The sequence below is a fragment of the Gadus chalcogrammus genome, chromosome 4, assembly GCF_026213295.1.
Source record: "Gadus chalcogrammus isolate NIFS_2021 chromosome 4, NIFS_Gcha_1.0, whole genome shotgun sequence".
In the NCBI taxonomy this organism is placed as follows: domain Eukaryota; kingdom Metazoa; phylum Chordata; class Actinopteri; order Gadiformes; family Gadidae; genus Gadus; species Gadus chalcogrammus.
Genome location: NC_079415.1, coordinates 27709461 through 27732171, shown reverse-complemented (window position 1 = coordinate 27732171; position 22711 = coordinate 27709461). Strand labels below are relative to the sequence as shown.

The window sequence follows — 22711 nt, the reverse complement described above, 5'->3', positions numbered from 1 at the left end:
ACCTGAAACAGGCCTCTGGTCGAGTTCACTGATAAAAACAACTACGGATCACAACACACCCTGTATGTTGCAACATTCAAGATCAAAAACTAGTTTGCAAGACTAGGTCAAAGGAGTCCAGAGTTATCAAGTCACAGAGGCTGAAATTCCCCAGCAACAGCTTTGCAAGCAGTCTGGCAAACTTTAAGGCTAATACAATCTCACCCTCGCCTCAAGACAAGCTATTACCTCTCATCTCAACTCAAAAGATCAGCTTCTTAAAATAAAAGGGAATCTGTTCAAGGCACATGAGCACAAACTTTACTAGTCGCCCCTGATTAAATCAAACCCGTCCAACTGTGCTTCAAATAGGTAAAATGGAAAATGAAAAGGAATAAAATTATGACCAACCGAAGAGTCTGAAACATCAAAGAACGGTGTGGAGGCTTCTCTGAAAGCATATGGGCATATTGGGGCCTGGAAGAGGAGTGAGTATTATCTATTGTGTCTATGAAAGTGAAATCCAGCAAAATAAATGAAATAGTGCAAATATATGTATTCCTTGACCGTGCTTGCTCAGCTATGGTTTGTACAGACCAACTCAAACACCCGTTGTATATCAGAGGAAAGGGAACAAACATCCTTCTCCGCACCATGGCTCAAGAAAAGACAGTCAGCAGTCACATAGTCTCAGGTCTGGAGGTGAACACATTTTCGAACTGGTAAAGCAAATGTTGGAAAGTATCTTTAAATTGGTGCCTTTCAATGTTTGTAAATATTGCTTAATTGTAACTGTCCACTTGTTCCATCATTTTATTTATTGTTTATTATTGCTTATTTTTTATATTCCCTTACTTGTTCGAAATAAAAAAATATTTTCAATTAAATTCAATACATTCACACAGCCCTCCCAGAGGCTCACGCAGAAGACCATACCTGTCACCAAACAAAGCACCCCAAACCCGAATCTATCTAAGTGTCCATACCTCAAAAAGAGAGGGTCAAAAAGAGCAGTAAAGATCTCCCTCGCCTGGGTGGTTAATGGTCCATTAAGAGGATGAAAAGAAAAGGTAACAAAAATCATTCAATCTCTGCCACCAGGATTTCATTGTTCAACCTTCAGGAGCTACGGGTCTCACAGTACAATAAAGAATTCAATGAATACACATATGGAGACACAAAGGAAATGCCTTAGAAGAAAAAAAGTTCATGAAGATTGCTAAAGACTCAGCCAACATTGTGGATGAACACTACAGTCTCAGGTGACCGTTCAGGAAAGAAGTTTTTGACGGGCTGATAATCATGTTGCTGAGCATTGTATTTCCAACCTTAAAAATACATTTCCAAAGGAATGAGGCATTTCATGATGAATGCAAGGAATTTCTCACTTATGTAATTGACATAGACTACACTGAGGCAGTGCCACAGGGGAAGCTAACGTGTGAAGACGGGTGTACCACCCCCAGAGAGGCAAACTCAGGACTTGTGTTTGAATGTGGTGCATCTTTCTCTCAACTCCGAAATTCTTCAATGCCCTGACTTAACCAATCTTCTCATAGGGGTACTCGCCAGATTCAGCCAGCAGCCAATCGGAGTGATGGATGGTATTAAATCAAGGTTCTGCATATTGTGTACCTATAAACAGCATACAATGAATGTTTTGTGCTTTTATGCAGGAAACCTCAGCCTTAAAGGGGATGGGATCACCTACTTACTTATTCAATCCTCAGAATGAACCCAATAAAGGGGTAGTCATCTCATGTTTACACAGAAATGTAGGCGTAGATGTTACATTTGTAGTAGCGACATAGCTAGTAGCGACATAGCTAGTCTGCAGCAGGAGCCACATGTGTTTGCTTGCTTTCAGCTTGGTTTACTTAATCTAGTCTATAACTTATAGCTACTCTGCAGCAGGAGCTACATGTTTTAGCTTGCTTTTAGCTTGGCTTACTTCATCTACTCTACAACTTTCCAGATCCAATGAGGAAATAACTGCAGAAGCCCCCAGCTGCTGGAGAAGGGACACCTGATCTCTACTATATTCTACAAAGCACCTTTTAAACACATGTTATTGAAGCAAAGAATATTTTCTTTGACTAGGACTGTCTGACTTAATAATTGGGTCAAACCTGAACTATAAATATTTCATGAGGAAACAGGAAATCATTTTTAATAAATGAACAGTGTATTTTTCTTAATGCTTTATCATTCTACTTGTTTATCGCAGAAGTTTATTTTGTGGAGCTTTAATAGCGCTTTTGTTCACATATTTGTTAATGATAAAGTTTGTTTGAGAAATATTTTTATTTATAAAAATTTAAAAATCGATTTTGTCTGAAACCTTTGTGATGTTTTTTGTCTATATTTTTACTGAAAAAGAGTTGGTGTTGATAAGGCAGCACAGTGGCTCAAATAATTTTGAGCCACTGATAACCTTTAATGCTACCTACGCCCCTAGAGGGGCAGCACCTGATCTCGCCTCGGGCACCATAATGGCTAGTCGGCTCGGCTTCCAGATCGGCTCGGGGTCCGTCGTCTGCTGATTACGTCACACAATACACTATCTACAGCAATAAGGTTTTTTATGGCTTAAATTAAAGAGCCTGTAATGATCTTTCATTTTGAACATTGACCATTCCCAACATATCTGTATGGATAGTTTTCTTCTAAAAACAAAACATCCCTCGGAATCAGCTTGGCTGTTAAGATAAGCCGTCCGTGTTGCCAGATTGGGCAAATTTTCAGCCTGCTTTGGCTACTTTGAATCACTATGCTGGAAAAACGGGACATATGCCCAATCTGGCAACACAAACCGAAACTAGACATATACCTACTCCGCTCACACATGTGCTCGCTGTTGCCTCGTGGTTGCTATGACTACAGCCAGAGCTACAGCACAAAACAGCCAATCACAACTGTCCGACGTACAGCCAATCACAATGTACGCCCATTCAAGCGTACAGCCAATGATATTGTGTAACGTAATCAGCAGACGACGGACCCCGAGCCGATCTGGAAGCCGAGCCGATATGGTACTTACACCGGCCCTGGTTTTAACTCTTATCCATGGTCGGGGCAGTGTTACAAATGTTCAGAGCCACTTTAAGTGGGACGTTATAGGAACGGAGGGCAGTACATTATGTTAAACATAGGGATAAGAAAAAGGTAACTCTAGAAAGCAGGTAGCCTGGGAACCACATCAATCTCACAAGTTCATGATTAGAAAACATGCGGAGAGGAGTGAAAAGTTTAACGATTGCAAGCAAAAGTGCTGAAGTTGGGAGTTTTTAATTGCATCAACAAAAATACTGGAATTAATAATTTTTCCTTTACGTCTGGAGTCTATCATTCTTGGGGTTAAAATAATACAGTTAAAGTGATGTTTACCAGCACAAGCTAAATCCATAGTATAATGGAGATCCACGTGTGATGTTGAATTTTTTATATTTACAAATGTAGGCCCTGAATGCCCCCCATAGTGGACACACGGACACACGCACGCACATACAGGTACGCACGCAAGCGCGCACACATGCACGCACAAATAGAGCATCGAACAAGTACATGTGCTGACAAATAAACAGCACTGGTTGAGTTGGCCCTTTTGAGGCCTAGTTCACAGTGTATTTGCTTTGGAATTTCATGTCTAATCTGTTAAATGGCAACTGAACCAAATTATATCAAAGCGTTGCAGCCAACAAAGGATTAATAATTGGCCGACAATATTTGGAATGAGATCGAATTGGTGTCAAAGGGCATGAACAGAGAAGGGTTGTCGTGTGGTGCGTTCAGAGTATACAAAGAAGTCCGATATCTGCAACGTTGCTGCCACCTGGTGTACACTTCACTCCTTTAAAATAGTAAGTTATTTGTTCGTTTCTTTTACGTTTTGCTCAAGCATCCAACTCACATTTTTCTAAATAACCTTAACACGTTTTAGGTTTCCAATTTAGCCCCATCGTGGCCTTTCAACACCATCAGACCAATCCAGTTTCGTATACCTTGTCAGAGCATTTATTCACAGGATACCAACCGGGCTCCAGCCTCGGGATTGGTGGAAACAAACACGAACCAAGAGAAAGTGCACCGCCCCATGGCACCGCCCCGTGTAACCCTTTCCCTACAGAGTATTAAGGAGCACTACTTTCCGCTCCACACGTGAATTTGCAGCTGGGATCGTTGGGTTTAAATCTCCCTCAGCTTAAAGACTGGAGGCTTTAACTCAGCAGAAAGTAAGCATTTTCCTTTCACTGCGCCGTCTGTTTTGTATTTTTGTGTGACGGAAATAATAATCAATGTTTTTGTTATTAGTATTATTCATTTGTAACTTTTTTGACAAGATGTAGGCATTGCTGGCGGTCAATATATTGGCCTATATGCCGCCTACCGTTCCTAGACACATGGATTGACGCCTATTAAGACATATTAAAGACGGTTATTGAATGAGTTGTGAACGTTTAGGCAAAACCAAGACTGATGATGAGATTTTTTTAGCAAAGCCTTTCTCTATTTACTGCATGGTTCAGTCCTGTGTGGATCCAGTACAGTGCGCTAGACACAGACCTGGATGGCAGCAGCAAGGCCTGCACTCTGTTTACTCCCTACTATATCTACTATATCTACTATATCTACTCCCTACAGCAGGTTCAAAAAAATATCAGCAGGGTATGAAGTAGGTCTGTGAGTTTTCTGGGACATTTGGAAAGCTTTGGTGTGTGTGTGTGTGTGTGTGTGTGTGTGTGTGTGTGTGTGTGTGTGTGTGTGTGTGTGTGTGTGTGTGTGTGTGTGTGTGTGTGTGTGTGTGAGGGAGAACTAGATAACGAGAAAAGATTGTGGTCAAGGTTCAAGGTTTTGATGACAGCTTACCTTCCTGGCACTTGTGAAGACAAGAGATAAAATAATCTGACCCTAACCCTCAATTAGCTAGAACAGACACTACAGAACCTTCTCTTGCAGTGGGCCACAGTAGTAATGGAACCATGTTAGACATGTGAAACACAGCATGCTAACATTTTATACCCCAACTAAAAGTAGTTGTTGCAGTTTCAGCAGCAGTAGTATGAAATTGGCAGTATTAGTGGGCTAGGTAAAGGGTGTTCATATAGATAATTGTGTAGGATAGATTTATGTACAGATTTCCTACACACAGCCGGCATGCAAGTACCAATTAACAAACAGTGGGCCTGTTCCCCAGTAGAGCTTTATAAGCAATGTCCTTTCTTCATGGACCACGTAAATATTTTAACATTGTGTGCAAAGTTGGTTTTGTTTGGTCGTTTGGTGTCTGTTGCGTTTTCCATTCAAAATAATCTATGTCTATTGTCATTGATACAGTAAACCACTCTCAGGCTATATAACCTGAGACAAATGATTCTGTAGTGAGCTGGTTTTTAACGAAAGTGAAAAAGAAATTGGGTTTTAAAGATAACCTATTATACCAACACCTGTGGGTGTGAATAGCCGCTACAAGCCGTTTTGAAAATCGTCCTCTTCTGACATCACGTGGGCGACGCTCACCTGATAAGCAACGTTTTGACTGTAGCAAACGTTGCCAGGCTTGTAGACTTATCTATCCAGCACACATCTAGGTTGACATGCTCACTTGTGACATCAGAAGAGCCAGATTTTTCAAAACGTCTTGTAATCACACAGACAGAAATATATAATATGGTATAATATGTCACATTTAAAAATCTCCCACCAAAATTGAAAAAATAATAATAAAAGAACCAACAGTGTGTCCGATCTCTCTTGTTTCTTGGACGGTTCAGGCATGTACCTGTACGTCCTGGGCGCGGTCGTCGTCTACTACCTGTACCGCTGGCTGCGGGAGTTGGCCCGCGTGGGCGACAAGGCCACCAAGCACGTGTACATCACGGGCTGCGACTCGGGCTTCGGCAACATGCTGGCGGGCCACCTGGACTCGCTGGGCTTCAGCGTGATCGCCGGCTGCTTCACGGAGAAGGGCGAGGAGGACCTGCGTAAGCGCTGCTCCTCCAGGATGACCACGGCGCACCTCAACGTCCGCAGCCAGGAGAGCATCGCCAAGGTGGCCGCCATGATCAAGGCCAAAGTGGGAGAGCGCGGTGCGTTGGGTTCCGTGGCAGGGTTTCCCACAGTACTTTATAGCGGCAGGAAACCCTCTGTTGTGGTTTATTTTTTTTTAAGATATATTTTTTCCGACATTTTTATGATTTATTATAGAGTGAGATAGAGAGGAAGGTATGGGAGATGGAGGGGAGGACATGCAACAAATGACTACGGACAGGATTTGAACCCGGGTCACTGTATTCAGGACTGAGCCCGCGTGAGCCACCAGGGCTCGCCCCCTGTTGTGGTTTCTGTCCATGGCTTGTGTGAAAACCTGGCCCTTGGGCCCACTGTGGTTCAGAGAACCAGTCTTAAATGATCTCATCATTTAAGACTGGTTCAGAAACACCTTTTTTGAAACGGAAAATTAATACTCCTGGAATCTCGATCTTACAGTTCTACGTGTGTGTGTGTGTGTGTGTGTGTGTGTGTGTGTGTGTGTGTGTGTGTGTGTGTGTGTGTGTGTGTGTGTGTGTGTGTGTGTGTTCGTTCCTCAGGCCTGTGGGCGGTGGTGAACAACGCCGGCGTGGCCACGCCGTCTTCGCCATGGGATTGGCTGACCTTTGAGGACTACAAGGGCATGATGGAGGTCAACATAGACGGGGTGGTCGCCGTGACGCTGAGCGTGCTGCCGCTCATCAAGAAGTCCCGAGGCCGGGTGGTGAACGTGGCCAGCGTGTTCGGCAGAGTCAGTGCCTGCTCCGGTGCCTACTGCATCTCTAAGTACGCCGTGGAGTCCTTCACCGACAGCCTCAGGTTGGAGCATAGCAGCCGCCGCAAAAAAGAGAGTTCACAAAGTCTGCTTTTTACCGAAGTTTCGAAGTGGTAAATCTTTCGCTAATTCACGTTAGCAATTCTTAGCCATTTTTGTTTCATTTGTTCGATTCAGTGTTCTAATTCCTCGAAGCAATTATATTCGTTAATTGTGAGCCCGATTTTCTCTTTTACTCTCTAACCTCTATTTCTGATGGTTTCTTTTGTTAGCCAATTTGCCATTGACAACTGTGTGCTACTGTTGGCAGAGATCCCTGCCTCTAGCCTCATTATTGATCTGAACAATTTCAGCTTGTCTGCCAACAGACTTTAGGTGTGAATCTATAATAGATATATTAGATATTAATGGGATTTGTGAGAAACGGGATCACACACACTTAGCGAGCATTGTTTAATACATCCCAAATGGTCTCATCAGGATCAAATCAAATAACATCTGCTAACATGTGTGGCAGTTAATCCAAAATGGCTGAACTAAAGCTGTAATATCCTGGAAAATCACAGAAAACTGCTTTTCAAAACCATTTCATGCCTCCCCCATCCTAATAACCATTTGAGGGGACAAGAAGTAGCAGATGAGCTGTTTGAACGTATAAAGCCTTTTTTATGACGTCATACATAGTCCCCCCCCCCACTTAAGAAAGGGTTAGACTCAAAAGTTGAATATGCCTATACAGGCTATTTAATTGCTAAAGTAACTAAATAGCCTATTACAAAAAAAAAATGAGGAGGCTCCAGACAGCTATCCACACCCATTTCTAACCATAAATGGCCCTTTACAAAGAAAAGATTGCCGACCCCTAATCAAGATAATCCAAGTAAAAACATCCAAAGCACTTCCTGTGGCGGCTACACAGAACTATCCCAGGTCTGATACCGTTTCAAAGGCTCCATAAATCTCCAGACAGTTTTACCTCCTCGTCCCTTGGTGCTGTGTTCAGATTGCTACTGATAGTAGTCCTGAGTATTAGCCTACTGAGACAAAAAAGGGTTCAAGATTCAAGATTCAAAAAGCTTTATTGTCTAGTATGTTGCCATACTAGAAAATTGTCTTTTGACTGAAGGCTTGGAGGGGGGGGGGGGGGGGGGGGGGGTGTGTGTGTGTGTGTGTGTGTGTGTGTGTGTGTGTGTGTGTGTGTGTGTGTGTGTGTGTGTGTGTGTGTGTGTGTGTGTGTGTGTGTGTGTGTGTGTGTGTGTGTGTGTGTGTGTGTGTGTGTTCTTTGAGGAATGAGTGTTCTGTGTGTGTATAGCTATGGGGATGAATGATTTTTTGTAGATAGCTTTCCTGGCCAAAGGCATTCTGAATCTTCTGCCAGAAGGAAGTAGATCAAAACAAGGATGGAGTGGGTGGGAGGGATCTAAGAGGATGGAGTTGGTCTTCCTTCCCACTGCCTGGATATACAGATCCTCCAGCGCTTTCTGGTGTATTCCTATTAGCTTGCTTGCTTGCTTAGTTAATCTATTAAGTCTGCTTTTGCTTGCGTTTGTGAGGAAGCCGTACCAGGATGTAATGTTGCAAGTGATGATGGATTCCACCAGAGATTGGTAGGCAGTTGACAAAATGTCTTTACTGACATTGAAGGTGTCTAGTTTCCTCAGGAGATGCATACGTTGTTGTCCCTTCTTGTAAACCCCATCTGCATGCTGGCTAAAGGACAGACGTTGGTCGATCTCTGTGCCAAGGTATTTGAACATTGTTCAGCCGTAGACACAGTATAAAGGAAGTTTTGCATAATCTGCTGAACCCAAGGTTGCCCACGTCAAAACATGGCAACTTTTGCATTCCTGCTGTAACCACTAAGAGTAAACAAAGGGAAACTTAAACACACTGCTAACCTCACAAATCTCATACATGTTGCCTCCAAACCAAAAACAACCTTAAAGCCTATCAACAACACCATCAGGATGGGTCTACTTAATGTTGGGTCTCTTAATAACAAATCATTTTTAGTTGATGATTTTATTACCACCTCTAAACTGGATTTTATGTTTTTAACTGAAACATGGCTGGAACAAAATAACAGTGCAACCGTTCTGATAGAGACAGCTCCTCCCAACTATAACTTTTTTGACGCATGTAGATCTTGAAAAAGAGGTGGAGGGGTTGCTGCTATATTTAAAAATGTTTTTCAGGGGAAACGGATGTTATTTGGTGATTTTCCATCATTCGAATACCTTTGTGCTGTATTGAAATGCTCCCCCAGAGTTCTCCCATTAATTATTTACAGGCCACCCACATACTCTGCAAATTGTGTTCAAACCAGAGAGACTGTTGATCTGATCTTAAACCAATTCTTAAATTGTTACATTGGCTTCCTGTAGGTCGGAGAATTGATTTTAAAATCATGTTGGTGACCTATAAATCCCTACATGGTTTAGGCCCAAAATATTTAACTGATATGCCTCCACTACATAAGCCAACGCTAAGATCTTCTGAGACCAGGATTTAGTTACTATGCAACAAATAGCTGGAATGAACTCCCTAAGGATTTAAGACTTGCCCCAACTCTGAACACCTTTTAAAACAAGATTGAAGACTACCATGTTTGCTTTAGCTTTCTGCTAAATCTTAAATACATTACACTTTCTAAAAAGCTTTTTTTTAACTTTGCCTTTAATTTCTATTTTATTACTAAAATGCCTTTTTAACTTTCCCTTTATTTTCTCTATTTTACTCATTTCTTTGCATATGTTTTTCTTTTACTTATTTTATTTTATTTTATGACAATATTTATATGTGAAGCACTTTGAGTCTGCCTTGTGTATGAAAAGTGCTATATAAATAAAGTTGCCTTGCCTTGCCTAAAGGGTTGGAGGACTCTTTTCTTTCCAGAATCAGCATGTTACCGTTTGGGGTGAAAGTGTGCGCCATCGAGCCAGGCTTCTTCAGGACGGCTGTCACAGCCTACGAGGCCCACTGGCAGAGCAACCAGAGGATCTGGGAGAAGATGCCCCAGGCAGTTCGAGACGATTACGGACCCGACTATCTGCAGAAAGGTAAAAACTTCAAGGTTTTTTTAGGGTTAATAATTGCATCTGGGGGTACTACTAGAATAGGGTTACATGCATGTATGTTAGAAATACCCCTTGTGATTCTCACACTGTTAATTTCTGTGAAACCGATTTCAGTATCTTTAAAAAAACGGTCGGTATTGCATCATGTTGATTTAAGGACCCCTCTGAGTATCCCAGTCCGTTTATATCAGGTCGAATACTTTGCACCTGTGTCGGCAAATACACCGCCCCAAGAAGTTGTAAACATTGGGGGTAGCCCGGAGGCGCGAATTCTGCACTGCCAAATGCAACGACTATTTCGTCAGCGGGCTCAGACTTGAACCTTGAACCAGACGCAAAGCATGTATGAATACATCATATAACAGTCTAGAAACAAATAGAAAAGTAGCAAAAGCATGATATCAGTTAATCAAAGTCGGCTACATGCCCTAAATGTAAATGTAAACACAGTTCCCTTGCCGTGATCCCCCTCCCACTTTACTCTGAGCCTAAAGACTCGCCGCATAGTTAACTAAACATTCAACTCATTACCCTGTGAGAAAATGGATGATTATACACTTTTCTGTGTATATTGGAATAAACCAATCCAGTTGTTGCAACCAGCCGTCATATTCATTTCCAATAACTGAAGATACAGCTATCATCCCTGAATAGCTTCCGGGGAGCTTTGAGCATAACATTTTGTCATCCAAGAAACATCTGGTCAACAGTTGTATTTGATCTGGATTTCTAGCATGTTGGTTCAGCACTGTCAAAAGGCAGATGTCTCCTGTACTGAAAATAGTGATGCATACCAGTGGAATCTAGAATGCTGTGGTACATACGTAGTCATCAAACAAGAGCCTGAGGGTCAATATGTTGCGAAATGCATAAGCTTGGAGACTTGCATATTTGTGAATGTAATTTCTGTGACTAATCATTCAGGAAACGGTGTGTGTGAGAACATTGGATTCAAGTATAAAAAAATATATTGTTCACATATCAAATCAAATTTTGCACCTTCATACAAGAGACGCTAAGACATGCTCTGAAGCACCTCATCCTTCTGTTTCATTAGTGGAGCCAATAATCAAGAGTGTCCCCAAAATGGCCGACGCAGACCTGATGAAGGTGGTGCACTGCATGGAGCACGCCGTTGCGGGGGTGTCGCCGCGGAAACGCTACTCTCCAGGATGGGACGCCAAGCTGTTCTGGCTGCCGCTGTCTTACATGCCCAGCTGCTTTGTCGACTACCTGCTCACCTTCTCAGCCATTCCCCCAGCGAAAGCGATCAAATAATGGCGCCGAATTGCAAACCAGAAACCATCGCAAATCAAACTCTGCTACCAAGGCCTTCCCAACTATCTTGGGAGAGCTCATGATTTTGCAAACTTTTCAATGTTAACATCGCTAAGGATTTACAACTTTTTTAAACTTCATCATTTGCTTGATTTTGTAGTGAAATGTTTTTTCAGTGTTCACAATGCAAACAATAGCGGCGCCTTTGCATTCAAAGTCTGGGACAAATCGATATCGTAAAGATAGCACAGCCTGTTGACCTTGGCAGGATTACCAGTGTTAAGCGATGATGAAATAAAGCTGAACAATTAATTCCGACAAAGGGTTCAAGGCTGCTGCTTGCAAATCATTTTTCCTAATCAATCTAGTCAGTGTGGAAGACAATATTGAAATGCTCGCTAAATAGAATAGCTTCTTGTAAATAATCAGTGTTTTCCACCAGCACTATGGTTAAGGCCTTGTCCCGCCTTGACTACCAACGTATATAAAAAATATACGTATTTATTATGCATTAACAGTACAAATCACGCAGGGAAAGAACATACTTCCATCAAGTACAAAAATAAGTTAATGCATCAGTAATACTGTTCAAAATAGTCGTGCCATAGAGCTTTTTGAATTGAAACGGCTGCACCAGGTGGTTGTATATACTATTGTGAACCGAAACCCTCACGAAGACCGCAGGGCCATGAGATTCAAGGTCATTCTGTAATAATTGAAGGGATGCCTTGATCTTATTCAGAAATCTAAACTTGGCGTGTGATCCACAGAGAGCCATAAATCATTTCTTCGTTACGTTTTTATTTTCATTTCTGGTCATCAAGTTGCAACACTTGCGACAGTACGTGAAGCAACAGCTTGACATATGGCTGCCATCTAGTGGTCAAAATGAACGCAGACATCCACACCCATTAGGAACAACTGTATCCTAGCATGGTCAACACAACTAGAAAACGAATTGATACAGAACGTATCTTTTATGTAAAGACAGATCTTTAATCCATCTTCCATTCATTGGAAACATTAAATATAACTTTTCAGGATGACAGGACAGGTACATTTTATGCATATTGATGTTTTATAAACCCCGACCCCTCCCCAAGTGCTCCAAGTTGAGGAGTATCCCCATCCTCTCTATTCTTGCATACACTCCGATCCCCCCCGCCCCACAACGGTTCTATTGTCTGGAGAATTATTAAGAACCATGCTCCTCAGCCAGCCTGGCGGCCTTCTCGATCACCTCCTCGATGGGTCCCACCATGTAGAAGGCCTGCTCTGGGAGGGCGTCGTACTCGCCTGTGGAACGAGGAGAGGACAAATTCAATAAAAAGCTTAACAAGGGGTGAAAACTATTGAAAAAGCTCTGACTAACTGTCATGTAAAATGTGAATGTCACAAAATTAAGCAAACATTTCCTTGCAGCAAAAAATTAACCCTGGTTGAAAGTCTAGCACGGTGCTACAAACCAGGGCCAAAAATGAATCTACCATAGTGGATGTCACATGGTAGAATTTAGTTTGGTTGAACACGAGGAGTGCTGCAGTGTTCTGGATAGGATAGCGATGGCACCTTAAAGCGGGCCAATGTTTAACCACTACCATTCCCAGTGGACTTAGCAAAACTGTTTTGTTGATCATGTAGCACGGCACCTAGGTAGTAGGGGTGTGCCAAAATATCGATACTGCGACATATCGCGATATTTCGTCTTGCGGGACGTTATCGATATGCTGACGCCAAATATCGATATTTAATGGTCCCATGATATGAAAATCTCACTTTATGAGGTTTTCTAACATAAATATGAGTTCCCCTAGCCTGCCTATGGTCCCCCAATTGCTAAAACTTGCGTTTGGTGTAAAACGAGCACTAGCTGTTCTGCTCGCCTTTGAAAAAACGGAGGCTCAAGTGCGCTGATTTGGAATGTCTGTATTCTTGACGTCATCAGGAATCTCAGCTCCTCCCCTTACTCTGCCTGGCCCGCCCAGAGACGTTGGCCCGCCAATGAGACTCGACCGTGTGAGCGCCACATGTGTGTGTGTTTGTGTGAATACACACACTGTAACACAAGTGTTTCTTGTCGGTTCTTTGACGCGTCTTGTATTTCCACAACGAGACTGTTGTGGGGGTTATGTTATCTCAGCCATGGTTGAGAAGGAATTGGGAGAAAGGAACTTTGGCTTTGACTGGCTGAAGTACATGAACTGCGTCATGCCGCCGGTTGCCGCGAGGCACCATCGCCCGGCAGCGGGCAGCCGGCAGTTCAGTCGACTTCAGGTTGATGTGAAAGTGGAAGAACCAGAGACGTCGCAGAACCCGACAGTCGTTTGTGATTCATTATATCGTCTGGAGGCGCACACCGCTTTTGGCCGTGATAATATGTATTAAATGATATAGATTTCTATGTATTATATGATATTATTTAGATATAGAGCTCCAGGACTGTATCGCAAGTGTTGTACACTTCCTTGTTATTTGGATAACCGTTCTGTCGGACTCTCGTCTCTGGTATTTCTACTACGAGACTCGTATTGGGGGTTATCTCAGCCAAGGTTGAGAATGAATTGGGGGGAAGGAACTTTGGCTTTGACTCCCTCAAGAACATGAACCACGACATGGAGGAGAAAGGGATTGTTGGCGGTGAATGTCTCCAGCTTGAGACCCGCTGGGGGACCACCGCCGGAGGCGGAGGTGCCTAAGCGCTGCCCGGGAACAATCCCTTTCTCCTCCTTGTCGTGGTTCAGTCTACTTCACATTGATGAGGACGTTGAAGAACCAGGAACGTCGGAGAACCCAACGCGGTCGTTTGAGATTCATAATATCGGCTCACACATCTTTTGGCGGTTATAATATATATTATATGATATAGATATCTATGTAGGCTATATACGATAATATTTTGATATAGAGCTCCAGGACTCCCGTGTGTTCTAGAATATTTACAGAACACGGCTAAAGGCTGTGTGCGCCTCGCCATTGCGATACATCCACTGTAAACAGAGCGAATGAAACTAAGCAATGAAATGTTTTCTGCATTTATTTTGTTTTCTAATTTTCTGTTACTTTGCATAAAATGTTTTTGTAATAAATTCTGAATTTCTTCAGTGACACAGATATCGTGATGCATCGTGGGTGAAATTTCTTGCAATATATCGATAATCGTAGAATCGCTGTATCGTGATATTATCGTTATCGTGGGTAAAATATCGTGATAGTATCGTATCGTGGGGTACCTAGTGATACCCAGCCCTACTAGGTAGCCCACTAGTGATGTCAGTAGGGGGCCACGTGACGAAATGTTGCGACGAGGGATGGGTCAGAATATTCTATTATACGTTCCCGAGGGTGATAATCGATTTGACATTTGGACCGTTAACATTTTTTAACATTCTTTCCCATCCCATGACCAATACCCGGAACAATTACCTTCCCGTAAGGTTCTTATGCAACTGAAACATTGTTCACTCCTCCAGTAAATAATTCAAAGTTCAAAAGCTTTGGGACGGACCTTAGCTACGACTTGGCACCGGGAGGTATTCTAGTCCACTCAGCTATGAGCCAAAGTTATGCATTGTACATATTTATAATTCAAAATTAGTCCCAGCCTTTATACAGCAGATACTCTAGGGCCTATAGCATATAACCGCCTTGTCTGATTAGTTTAATTTTTCACACCAGACAATTTAAGTGGAACTACTTAGCAGGCAGTTGTCAAGCTGTTGCAGAATGTCGGCACACATCGAATAATAGATTCGTTCATACCACCCACTGACCATGAAAAATTAGAGGCATTCATAACCCAAGAAGCGACAGCTACTCACACATTTTGGCTCTTTTAAAGCCATCTTCAGCACTACTACTACCATTACCCCCAGCAAAGCGACTGCTAACAGTGGCCATGCAGACGGTGGCTACGTACCGTGCAGGATGCTCTGGAAGCCCTTGATGGTCTCCTTGAGGGGCACCAGCTTGCCGGCGTGGCCGGTGAAGACCTCGGCCACCTGGAAGGGCTGGGACAGGAAGCGCTGGATCTTGCGGGCACGGGCCACCGTCAGCTTGTCCTCCTCAGACAGCTCGTCCATTCCCAGGATGGCGATGATGTCCTGCAGGGACTTGTAGTCCTGAGGAGGCGTGGAGACGGGGAGGAGGAAATGTTGAGTGTCAAAATGGGTGTGGTTTGAAAGCCAAAATGTTGAATGCGTCTTCCATGCCAGTCATTTATTAAGAGCGCTGCTTGTGAACAAGCAGCGGTGCAGGTTTGGACTAAAATATTAGCGTTTTTGTTGATTAGCTAACAATATGCCAATTGGCGTCTTTCTAAAATACTGCATGCCATTCATCTCAATTAGCCAGCCACTAGGTTTGCGGTCAATATAATTAGCTAGAGGTCACTTAAATTAGCTAGAGGGTAGGTTTGAGGTCACCCAAATTAGCTCGCTAGTCGGATGGAAGTCACCTGAATAAGCGAGCTGGTAGGTTTGAGGTGCCCCGAGTCAGCTAGCCGGTAGGTTTAAGGTCACTTGACATAGCTAGAGGGTAGGTTTGAGGTCCCCTAAATTAGTTCAGATGGTAGGTGAGAGGTCACCTGAATTAGCTTAGAAGGTAGGATTGAGGTCACCTGAATTAGCTTAGAGGGTAGGATTGAGGTCACCTGAATTAGCCAGAGGGTAGGTTTGAGGTCACCTGAATTAGCTAGCCGGTAGGTTTGAGGACACCTGAATTAGCTATGGGTTAGGTTTGAGGTCACCTGAATTAGCTAGCCGGTAGGTTTGAGGTCACCTGAATTAGCCAGAGGTCACCTGAATTAGCTCGCTAGTAGGTTTGAGGTCACCTGAATTAGCCAGCGGGTAGGTTTGACCCCATGTACTAAAGTGTGACTAACCAATTCATCTAAACGTCTGATTTGGTTTAAAGTCACAAAAAAGGTTTTGTAGAACCACAATGCGGGCATTTAGTGCATTGTGAACAGGCCTACTGCCAGGCATGATGGGTAAACGCACCTGGAGGATCTTCTGCACACCACGGGCGACGTCGTAGTGCTCAGAGCCCACAATGTTGGGGTCCATGATACGGGAGGTGGAATCAAGGGGGTCCACGGCGGGGTAGATACCCAGCTCAGCAATGGCACGAGACAGCACGGTGGTGGCATCAAGATGGGCGAAGGTGGTGGCGGGCGCGGGATCAGTCAGATCGTCAGCGGGCACATAGATGGCCTGGAAGCAAAGACGTTAACATGTTTTTCCTCTTTAAAATACAATAAAGTCTTCCTTGTGGGTGAAAACATTTATTAAGGCACATGACCGGGTCTCTCTCAACCATGCTTCAATCAATGTTGGAGACATAGCGCCAGCTTGGACTCAAGTTTAGGATATTGCACTACATTATCCATCTTAACCAACGTTGGAATTGTAGGATCGCACCAACTGATTTTAGGTTGCAGTCGAGCCTCTCACAAATATGAAACGATTTTATATTATAATTTTCCCAACATAAATTGTTAAAGTCATGCCATTTAAAAACGGGCATTCGTTTTGACGGTGTATTCAGAGCAAAAGTCTCCTAGGGACTTTCATTTACAAATGACGACATTACATCTTTATAATCAATCGGTTTTTTTCATTGACAAAAAATGTTACAAAGTGGGGCTGCAGTTAACACCACAACACCCTGGACAGGACAGGAAGCCCCAGAACAGCCCCTCACCTGGACAGATGTGATGGAGCCCTTCTTGGTGGTGGTGATTCTCTCCTGCATGGTTCCCATGTCGGTGGCCAGGGTGGGCTGGTAGCCTACAGCGGAGGGGATACGACCCAGCAGGGCGGACACCTGGGCGGACAGGAGAGGACCCACGGTCAACATCAAACTCTTAACATGCCATAATAGTAGTCTACTTCCTCGTTTATAGTGTCTTCTTACAAGTGAATTTATAATTACACATTTATAGAATTATTTTTTCGTTCCTACTGCCGTGAAGGACAGAAACCAAATCCATTCCTGTGCCATTTAGACAATTATGACTCAAACAAACTAGCCAAATATTAAATTTGCACCACCCCAAGTGGGTTCTTATTTAATCAGTTTATCAGTTAATTTTTATATCAGATATTTTTGTAATGAGAATGCAAACTATCATACAAAATGGTTTGCGTCTATATGTGCTTCAAAACATGATTACAATATGATCTATATTTAAACCCAAACTGTGGGAAAGAACAATAAGACTCAATAATAACAATGAACCTATGGATTAAACCATTGCTCTGCCCGTCTCAATTCAAACTGAATCCCTAATGGGGACCGACCTCAGATCCGGCCTGCGTGAAGCGGAAAATGTTGTCGATGAAGAGCAGCACGTCTTGACCCTCCTGGTCACGGAAGTATTCCGCCACGCTGAGGCCGGTCAGGGCCACACGGGCACGCGCGCCTGGGGGCTCGTTCATCTGGCCGTACACCAGCGCCACCTGGAGGACAGGGGGGAGGGCAGAGACAACGGTTAGAAATTACAGTTAAAGTCGCCTAATAACCTAATAAGCGATAATAGGATGTTTGACCGGCATAACAAAATTTCAACTTTGACCGGCACCGTTTTTTTCTAGCGGGAACTTAGTGCGACCAAACTATTGAAATAAGGGTGCAATTTAATTTACTTTGTTGAATTACGAGAATAACTTCATTGACATGGTGTTTTGAATCCTTTCCTAAATGGAGTTAAATTCCATTTATTTTTTCAACAGTATTATTTTGGTGTTACAGAATAGAGAATTCTTTGGTTATTTAGCTATACTTTAATATGATGCTTTCTGTTCAGTGTACCAAATTATTTGTTACATTCAGTTAATTGTTACACAGGCGTTGTAATAAAATGCTTTTGAAATTAAAAGAAATCTTGGGATGTATCGAACCGCGGTTAAAAAAATCATGATACAAACCGAATCTTGAGTTGGTGTATCGTTACTGCACTAATGTGATGTTATTTAGAACATCATATAAATCACTATCGATCAGCATTGACTAGAGCTATATACAGGCAATTGAAAGCTAGCTGAAAACTAAAATTGCAACTTTGATTGCAGTAGGACCTGCTCTTCAGGATTTCATGTGCCGTGATGGGGGATTTGACTAAACCCCATTTTTCCTTCAAGCTGATTAAAAGCACACATTGCCTAACTCCCAATAAATATTAAACAACAATAATCCACGCATGTGTGAATACATTATTGCAATGGACGGTCCCCGTTGGAATCGAACCGCCTACCCTGGCAGTGTGAACGCCGTGCTTCGATTGAGCTACACAATACCAACTGGTACAGTGTAATGCGATTGCTCAGGCAAGGCATGCATACTGCCAGATATAGCAGCTCCATTTCTGACTATGAGGGGGAGGGGCAGTTAAGCCAAGAACGTACACGCGTTACGTTCCAAGAATAAAAGCATTCACAGAGTGGCCCACACACACCCGTAGTATTGTGTTTTCCCTGACATCACGCGTTCCTGCCCACTACGTGTACCTTGGAGGTGTCGTCCTTGAGGTTGATGACTCCGGACTCAATCATCTCGTGGTACAAGTCGTTTCCCTCGCGGGTGCGCTCACCCACCCCGGCGAACACAGAGTAACCACCATGGGCCTTGGCCACGTTGTTGATCAGCTCCATGATCAACACGGTCTTGCCCACGCCGGCACCGCCGAACAGACCTGGAAGGCGAGGGAAAATAAATGAGGGTAAAATTACGAATCAGTCCTTGAGGATCCCTCTTTGCCGTCCCATGCCCTCGATTTCATTTCCTCCCCCATTCAAACCCACCGTCGCGGTCCACCACAAACATCCCATTATCACAATTACATTTTTTATTTAACCAGATAAGTCTGAGTTTTCAATCAGAGACTTAAAACTATTTTCCAAGAGAGACCTGGCCACTCAGTTAAAAGATGGTTTTGGGATTTCAATTGTCAAGGAAGGGACAACATGAGCCAGGGACCACGTACCGATCTTGCCTCCCTTGGCGTAGGGGGCGAGCAGGTCCACCACCTTGATGCCCGTCACCAGGATCTCCTGCTCCACACTCATGTCCACGAACTCTGGGGCCTCAGCGTGGATGGGGGCAGTCCTGCGGGAGACGTTAATAAAACAGGTCACTTATTGTCACGTTTTAGAGTAGGGTGCTTTGCCATTCGCCCATTGGGCAGAACAGGTTGTATGTAGTGCTCACTGAAATTGAGTCATCTGCTAATTACACCACCGTAGCGCAATGCTGCTATACATTTGCATACACACTTGTATGAAAATTTATTTTAGGGGATTCCTGGCTATTGTTAACCTTTGAACTCCACCAACCCGAGCGCTCTAAACATCAGCAAACAAACCTTTAGTTTAAACTACAAAAAAACTATGACGATTTGGCAGGTAAAAAAATATATAATAATGATGCAGTGCATATTTAGTAAATTGATTCATCGGTAGATTCTTCCACCACTGGCAGAGACAAACGTAAATTCCACTGAGACTCACTGCTTGGTGGAGATGGGACCCCTCTCGTCGATGGGCTCGCCGATGACGTTCATGATGCGACCGAGGGTCTCGGGGCCCACGGGGATCCTGATGGGGGCGCCGGTGTCCAGGACCTTCTGGCCGCGCACCAGACCCTCGGTACCGTCCATGGCGATGGTACGCACAGTGTTCTCACCTGGAGAAATCACAGCATTATTAACAGACCAATAAACACAGGATATATTTGATTTATTTGTCAGGTAGAACTGAGTCGGGTTACACATTAAAAACAGTTACTTTGCCGGTAAGACTGTTCTCTCTAGAAGGTGAACTTTAAAAAAGGACTTTACAGATTCGGTTTTATACTTTCAAAAGGAGGAACTGCATGATGGGTGATAGACCGCTAGTTCATCCAAACACCTGGCACGTATTTCTTACAAAGTGCCTGGCCCTAGCAACAGTGTCACAAACCATCTTGTGCGTCAGGCTATATACATACAGCGTCACATCCCCAAACATGACCTAGAGGTGTACACAGTGAGCAGGGGGGTGTTTACCGAGATGCTGGGCCACCTCCAGGACTAGCCTAGACTCGCGCCCGGCTACCTCCAGGGCGTTGAGGATGGGAGGGAGGCCCTCGTCGAACTGAACGTCCACAACGGCACCGATGACGGCCACGATGCGGCCATGGGCGACGACAGCGGCAGCGGCAGGCGACACATAGTCTCTGCCTGTCGGGAGGAAACAGAAATGACTGGAAATTTAACTTCAACAAGAAGGACATTTCAGAGCATTAGTAACCCATGGGTATTGGAGAAGACTCTGCTTGCCAAGAGACTTTATAGAAAAACGGCATGGGTGAACACATCAATTGTAGTTTTACAGAGTTCTCATTTATGAAGTCGTATTACAGTCCTGTAACTTGTCAACCTATTTTCTCATCTGGGATGATTAGTTCCCGTAAGCCTGGTCAAGTTTGACAGCTCAAGCATCAGGTTGCCCCAATGTCAAGGAGGTTGTCCTCCGCCCATGTTCCCTATGTGCAAAGGTTATCCGCAATTGGCGATCCACCGCTGACCAAAACATGCGATCATGGGGGAACTTCGATGCACACTTCATAGGGATTGACAGTGGACCATGGGGCGTGACCTCCACACAAGAATACTCATGGTCACTTAAATAGCACCGGTCTGGCTCACCTTCTGCTCAAAGTCAACGCAGAGAGCAATGCCATTTTCTTTACAAATGCTGCAAGCCTACGTGTTTTTTGTAATCATAAATAGATCAATGCCTGCCATCCATGACTTGAATAGTGTAGACAGTTGACCACATGCTAACGGATTAGCTTCGTAAGCATGTAGTGACACATAAAGGTCATCGGCGCTCACACAATGACAAAAACGACCAGACTTAAGACATCTAGCAGTATATATCCATGAGAAAACATGGAACCCAGGCTTCACCTTCAACAAGGAGAAACGACCGAGTTACACGGATTATTTTATGTTTTAACACCGCGGCCTGATCCGCCCACCCTCACTGAAGGCTAGCACTAGTTAGCCTAGCCGCCGTCCTGACCCGTTCGCTCTTTGGTTTTAAACTCCTTTATCTTCTTCGAAACTGTCCGTGCATGCTAGTAGAGGGGGTGGCCTTACGTGAGAGGACTGCCGGGGATCCGACGAGAGATTTGAGTGGCTGGAGGCCAGGCTTGAGCGCCTGCAGAGCCCCGGTACAGCAGCGTCCCACAGCACCCAACATGTTCACGATGGTTGAAGGTGGAAAGAGACGGAGACAGCTAGTGCCTTTATAATGAACCGCAGTGCGCAGGCGCCGCGTAAAGTCCCTGCTTTGCACATGCGCACATCATCCGGGAGTGTGGCAGTTGACGCTTCTGTTCCCTGACGTGCGGACGTAGACGCAGCGTTGGCCTTTGGATGGACGTCAACGTCGCCGCCGTATTGGGGAGGCCAAGGTTGGCCTGTAAACGTGTAAACGAACATGTACGTGAGGACTGCAATTTTTCTAGATAAAAAGCACCTTAAAATTTACTTTTCTTAGTTGCTTACTTTTGTTATGTATTCTTGCCGACTTTAAATCGTTTTTGTTAAAAAAGAAAATTATAAATATAGATAGATGTATAGATCGGCCTATACTTCTATTTTAAGATATTCGATATAGATATACCAATTATAATGATTAAATGTAAATCCTATCAGAAATGTCAAAGTTACAGAGCTTTTTATCAAGAAAAACCCCAGCCCCCACATACCTCTCCAATATGGCTGGGACGTTGTGGTCGTTGTGGTCCTGCCCCTGCCCCTGTTCCTGCCCTCAACCTACGACCCTCTGTCTGTCCACCTGTCTTAAAAAAAACGTGACTTTAGTTGGCAGTTTCACAATATTAGAATGAGACGTGGGCTGTTTCGTTTACAAGTTAAGTATGACACCATAGGCACCAACTTTAGAGGACATTTAAATACATGGTGTCTGGCATTTTCTGGTGTAATGTTAACGTATTCCCACTAGAGAGCAGAGCGGTAGCGCGGTTAATGCCAATCATTTTGAACGGTGTAATCAGGGGCTCCTTTGTGATATAGACCTACGCCACACGAATACCTTTTTGAAGAAGCCGAGGGATGATTAGGCCTTCATGCGCATTCATTTGAACCTTTACACAATATAGATGTCGGCGCGAAAGTGGGTGTGCGACTCCAAGCCAAATTCTGCATATTCCACAGTTCCTGCAGTCTGCAAGGGTCCAATATGCCCAACCTCTTCCTGCTCTTTAACAACCTGTATCTTCATTAACTATATGATGCGTTAAAAATAATCCCTAAAATCCCTGACAATAAAAAAACACTAAAGAAAACCCTAGGCTATTGAACTAACTCCATCGTTCATCACTGTCTGCTCGCAGACATCTCTCTCTGGATAAACATAATCTTATTCACTCGTCTGTATCGGCATGTGAAAGACACATCATACATATCAGAAAAATGGAATGAACGTAATGGAAATGTTTGCTCGAGCAAATCATGCTGGAAACTTCCTTCCAGTCTTGAGTACAGAAAGGCGAAAGGTCAGTCCTACCG

General features: G+C 43.8%; 2 protein-coding genes across 2 annotated transcripts; one reads left to right on the top strand and one right to left on the bottom strand.

Moving 5' to 3' along the window:
- The first annotated feature begins 4101 nt into the window (after positions 1-4101).
- On the top strand, positions 4102-13243 carry dhrs9 (dehydrogenase/reductase (SDR family) member 9). The gene is made up of 5 exons (XM_056588132.1): positions 4102-4211; positions 5751-6065; positions 6567-6825; positions 9677-9840; positions 10916-13243. Exons 2-5 carry the CDS (start codon positions 5753-5755, stop codon positions 11134-11136), a joined length of 957 nt encoding a protein of 318 aa, XP_056444107.1. The 5' UTR covers positions 4102-4211; positions 5751-5752; the 3' UTR covers positions 11137-13243.
- On the bottom strand, positions 11918-21507 carry LOC130380791 (ATP synthase subunit beta, mitochondrial). Its single transcript, XM_056588131.1, has 10 exons — positions 21275-21507; positions 20177-20350; positions 19641-19815; positions 19118-19239; positions 18642-18826; positions 17436-17594; positions 16837-16959; positions 16134-16346; positions 15053-15254; positions 11918-12432 (listed from the first exon to the last, which is right to left on the bottom strand). The coding sequence occupies exons 1-10, from the start codon at positions 21375-21377 to the stop codon at positions 12332-12334; spliced, it is 1557 nt and encodes a 518-aa protein (XP_056444106.1). The 5' UTR covers positions 21378-21507; the 3' UTR covers positions 11918-12331.
- Between the last annotated feature and the right edge of the window lie 1204 nt (positions 21508-22711).

Coding starts and splice junctions, on each gene's coding strand:
- LOC130380791 (XM_056588131.1), bottom strand. CDS start 21,377: ATGTTGGGTGCTGTGGGACGCTGCTGTACCGGGGCTCTGCAGGCGCTC. Junction 20,351..21,274: donor ATCCCCGGCAGTCCTCTCAC/GTAAGGCCACCC, acceptor TCCTCCCGACAG/GCAGAGACTATGTGTCGCCT. Junction 15,255..16,133: donor GTGTGCAGAAGATCCTCCAG/GTGCGTTTACCC, acceptor ACGCCTCCTCAG/GACTACAAGTCCCTGCAGGA.
- dhrs9 (XM_056588132.1), top strand. CDS start 5,753: ATGTACCTGTACGTCCTGGGCGCGGTCGTCGTCTACTACCTGTACCGC. Junction 6,066..6,566: donor GGCCAAAGTGGGAGAGCGCG/GTGCGTTGGGTT, acceptor TTCGTTCCTCAG/GCCTGTGGGCGGTGGTGAAC. Junction 6,826..9,676: donor TCCTTCACCGACAGCCTCAG/GTTGGAGCATAG, acceptor TTTTCTTTCCAG/AATCAGCATGTTACCGTTTG.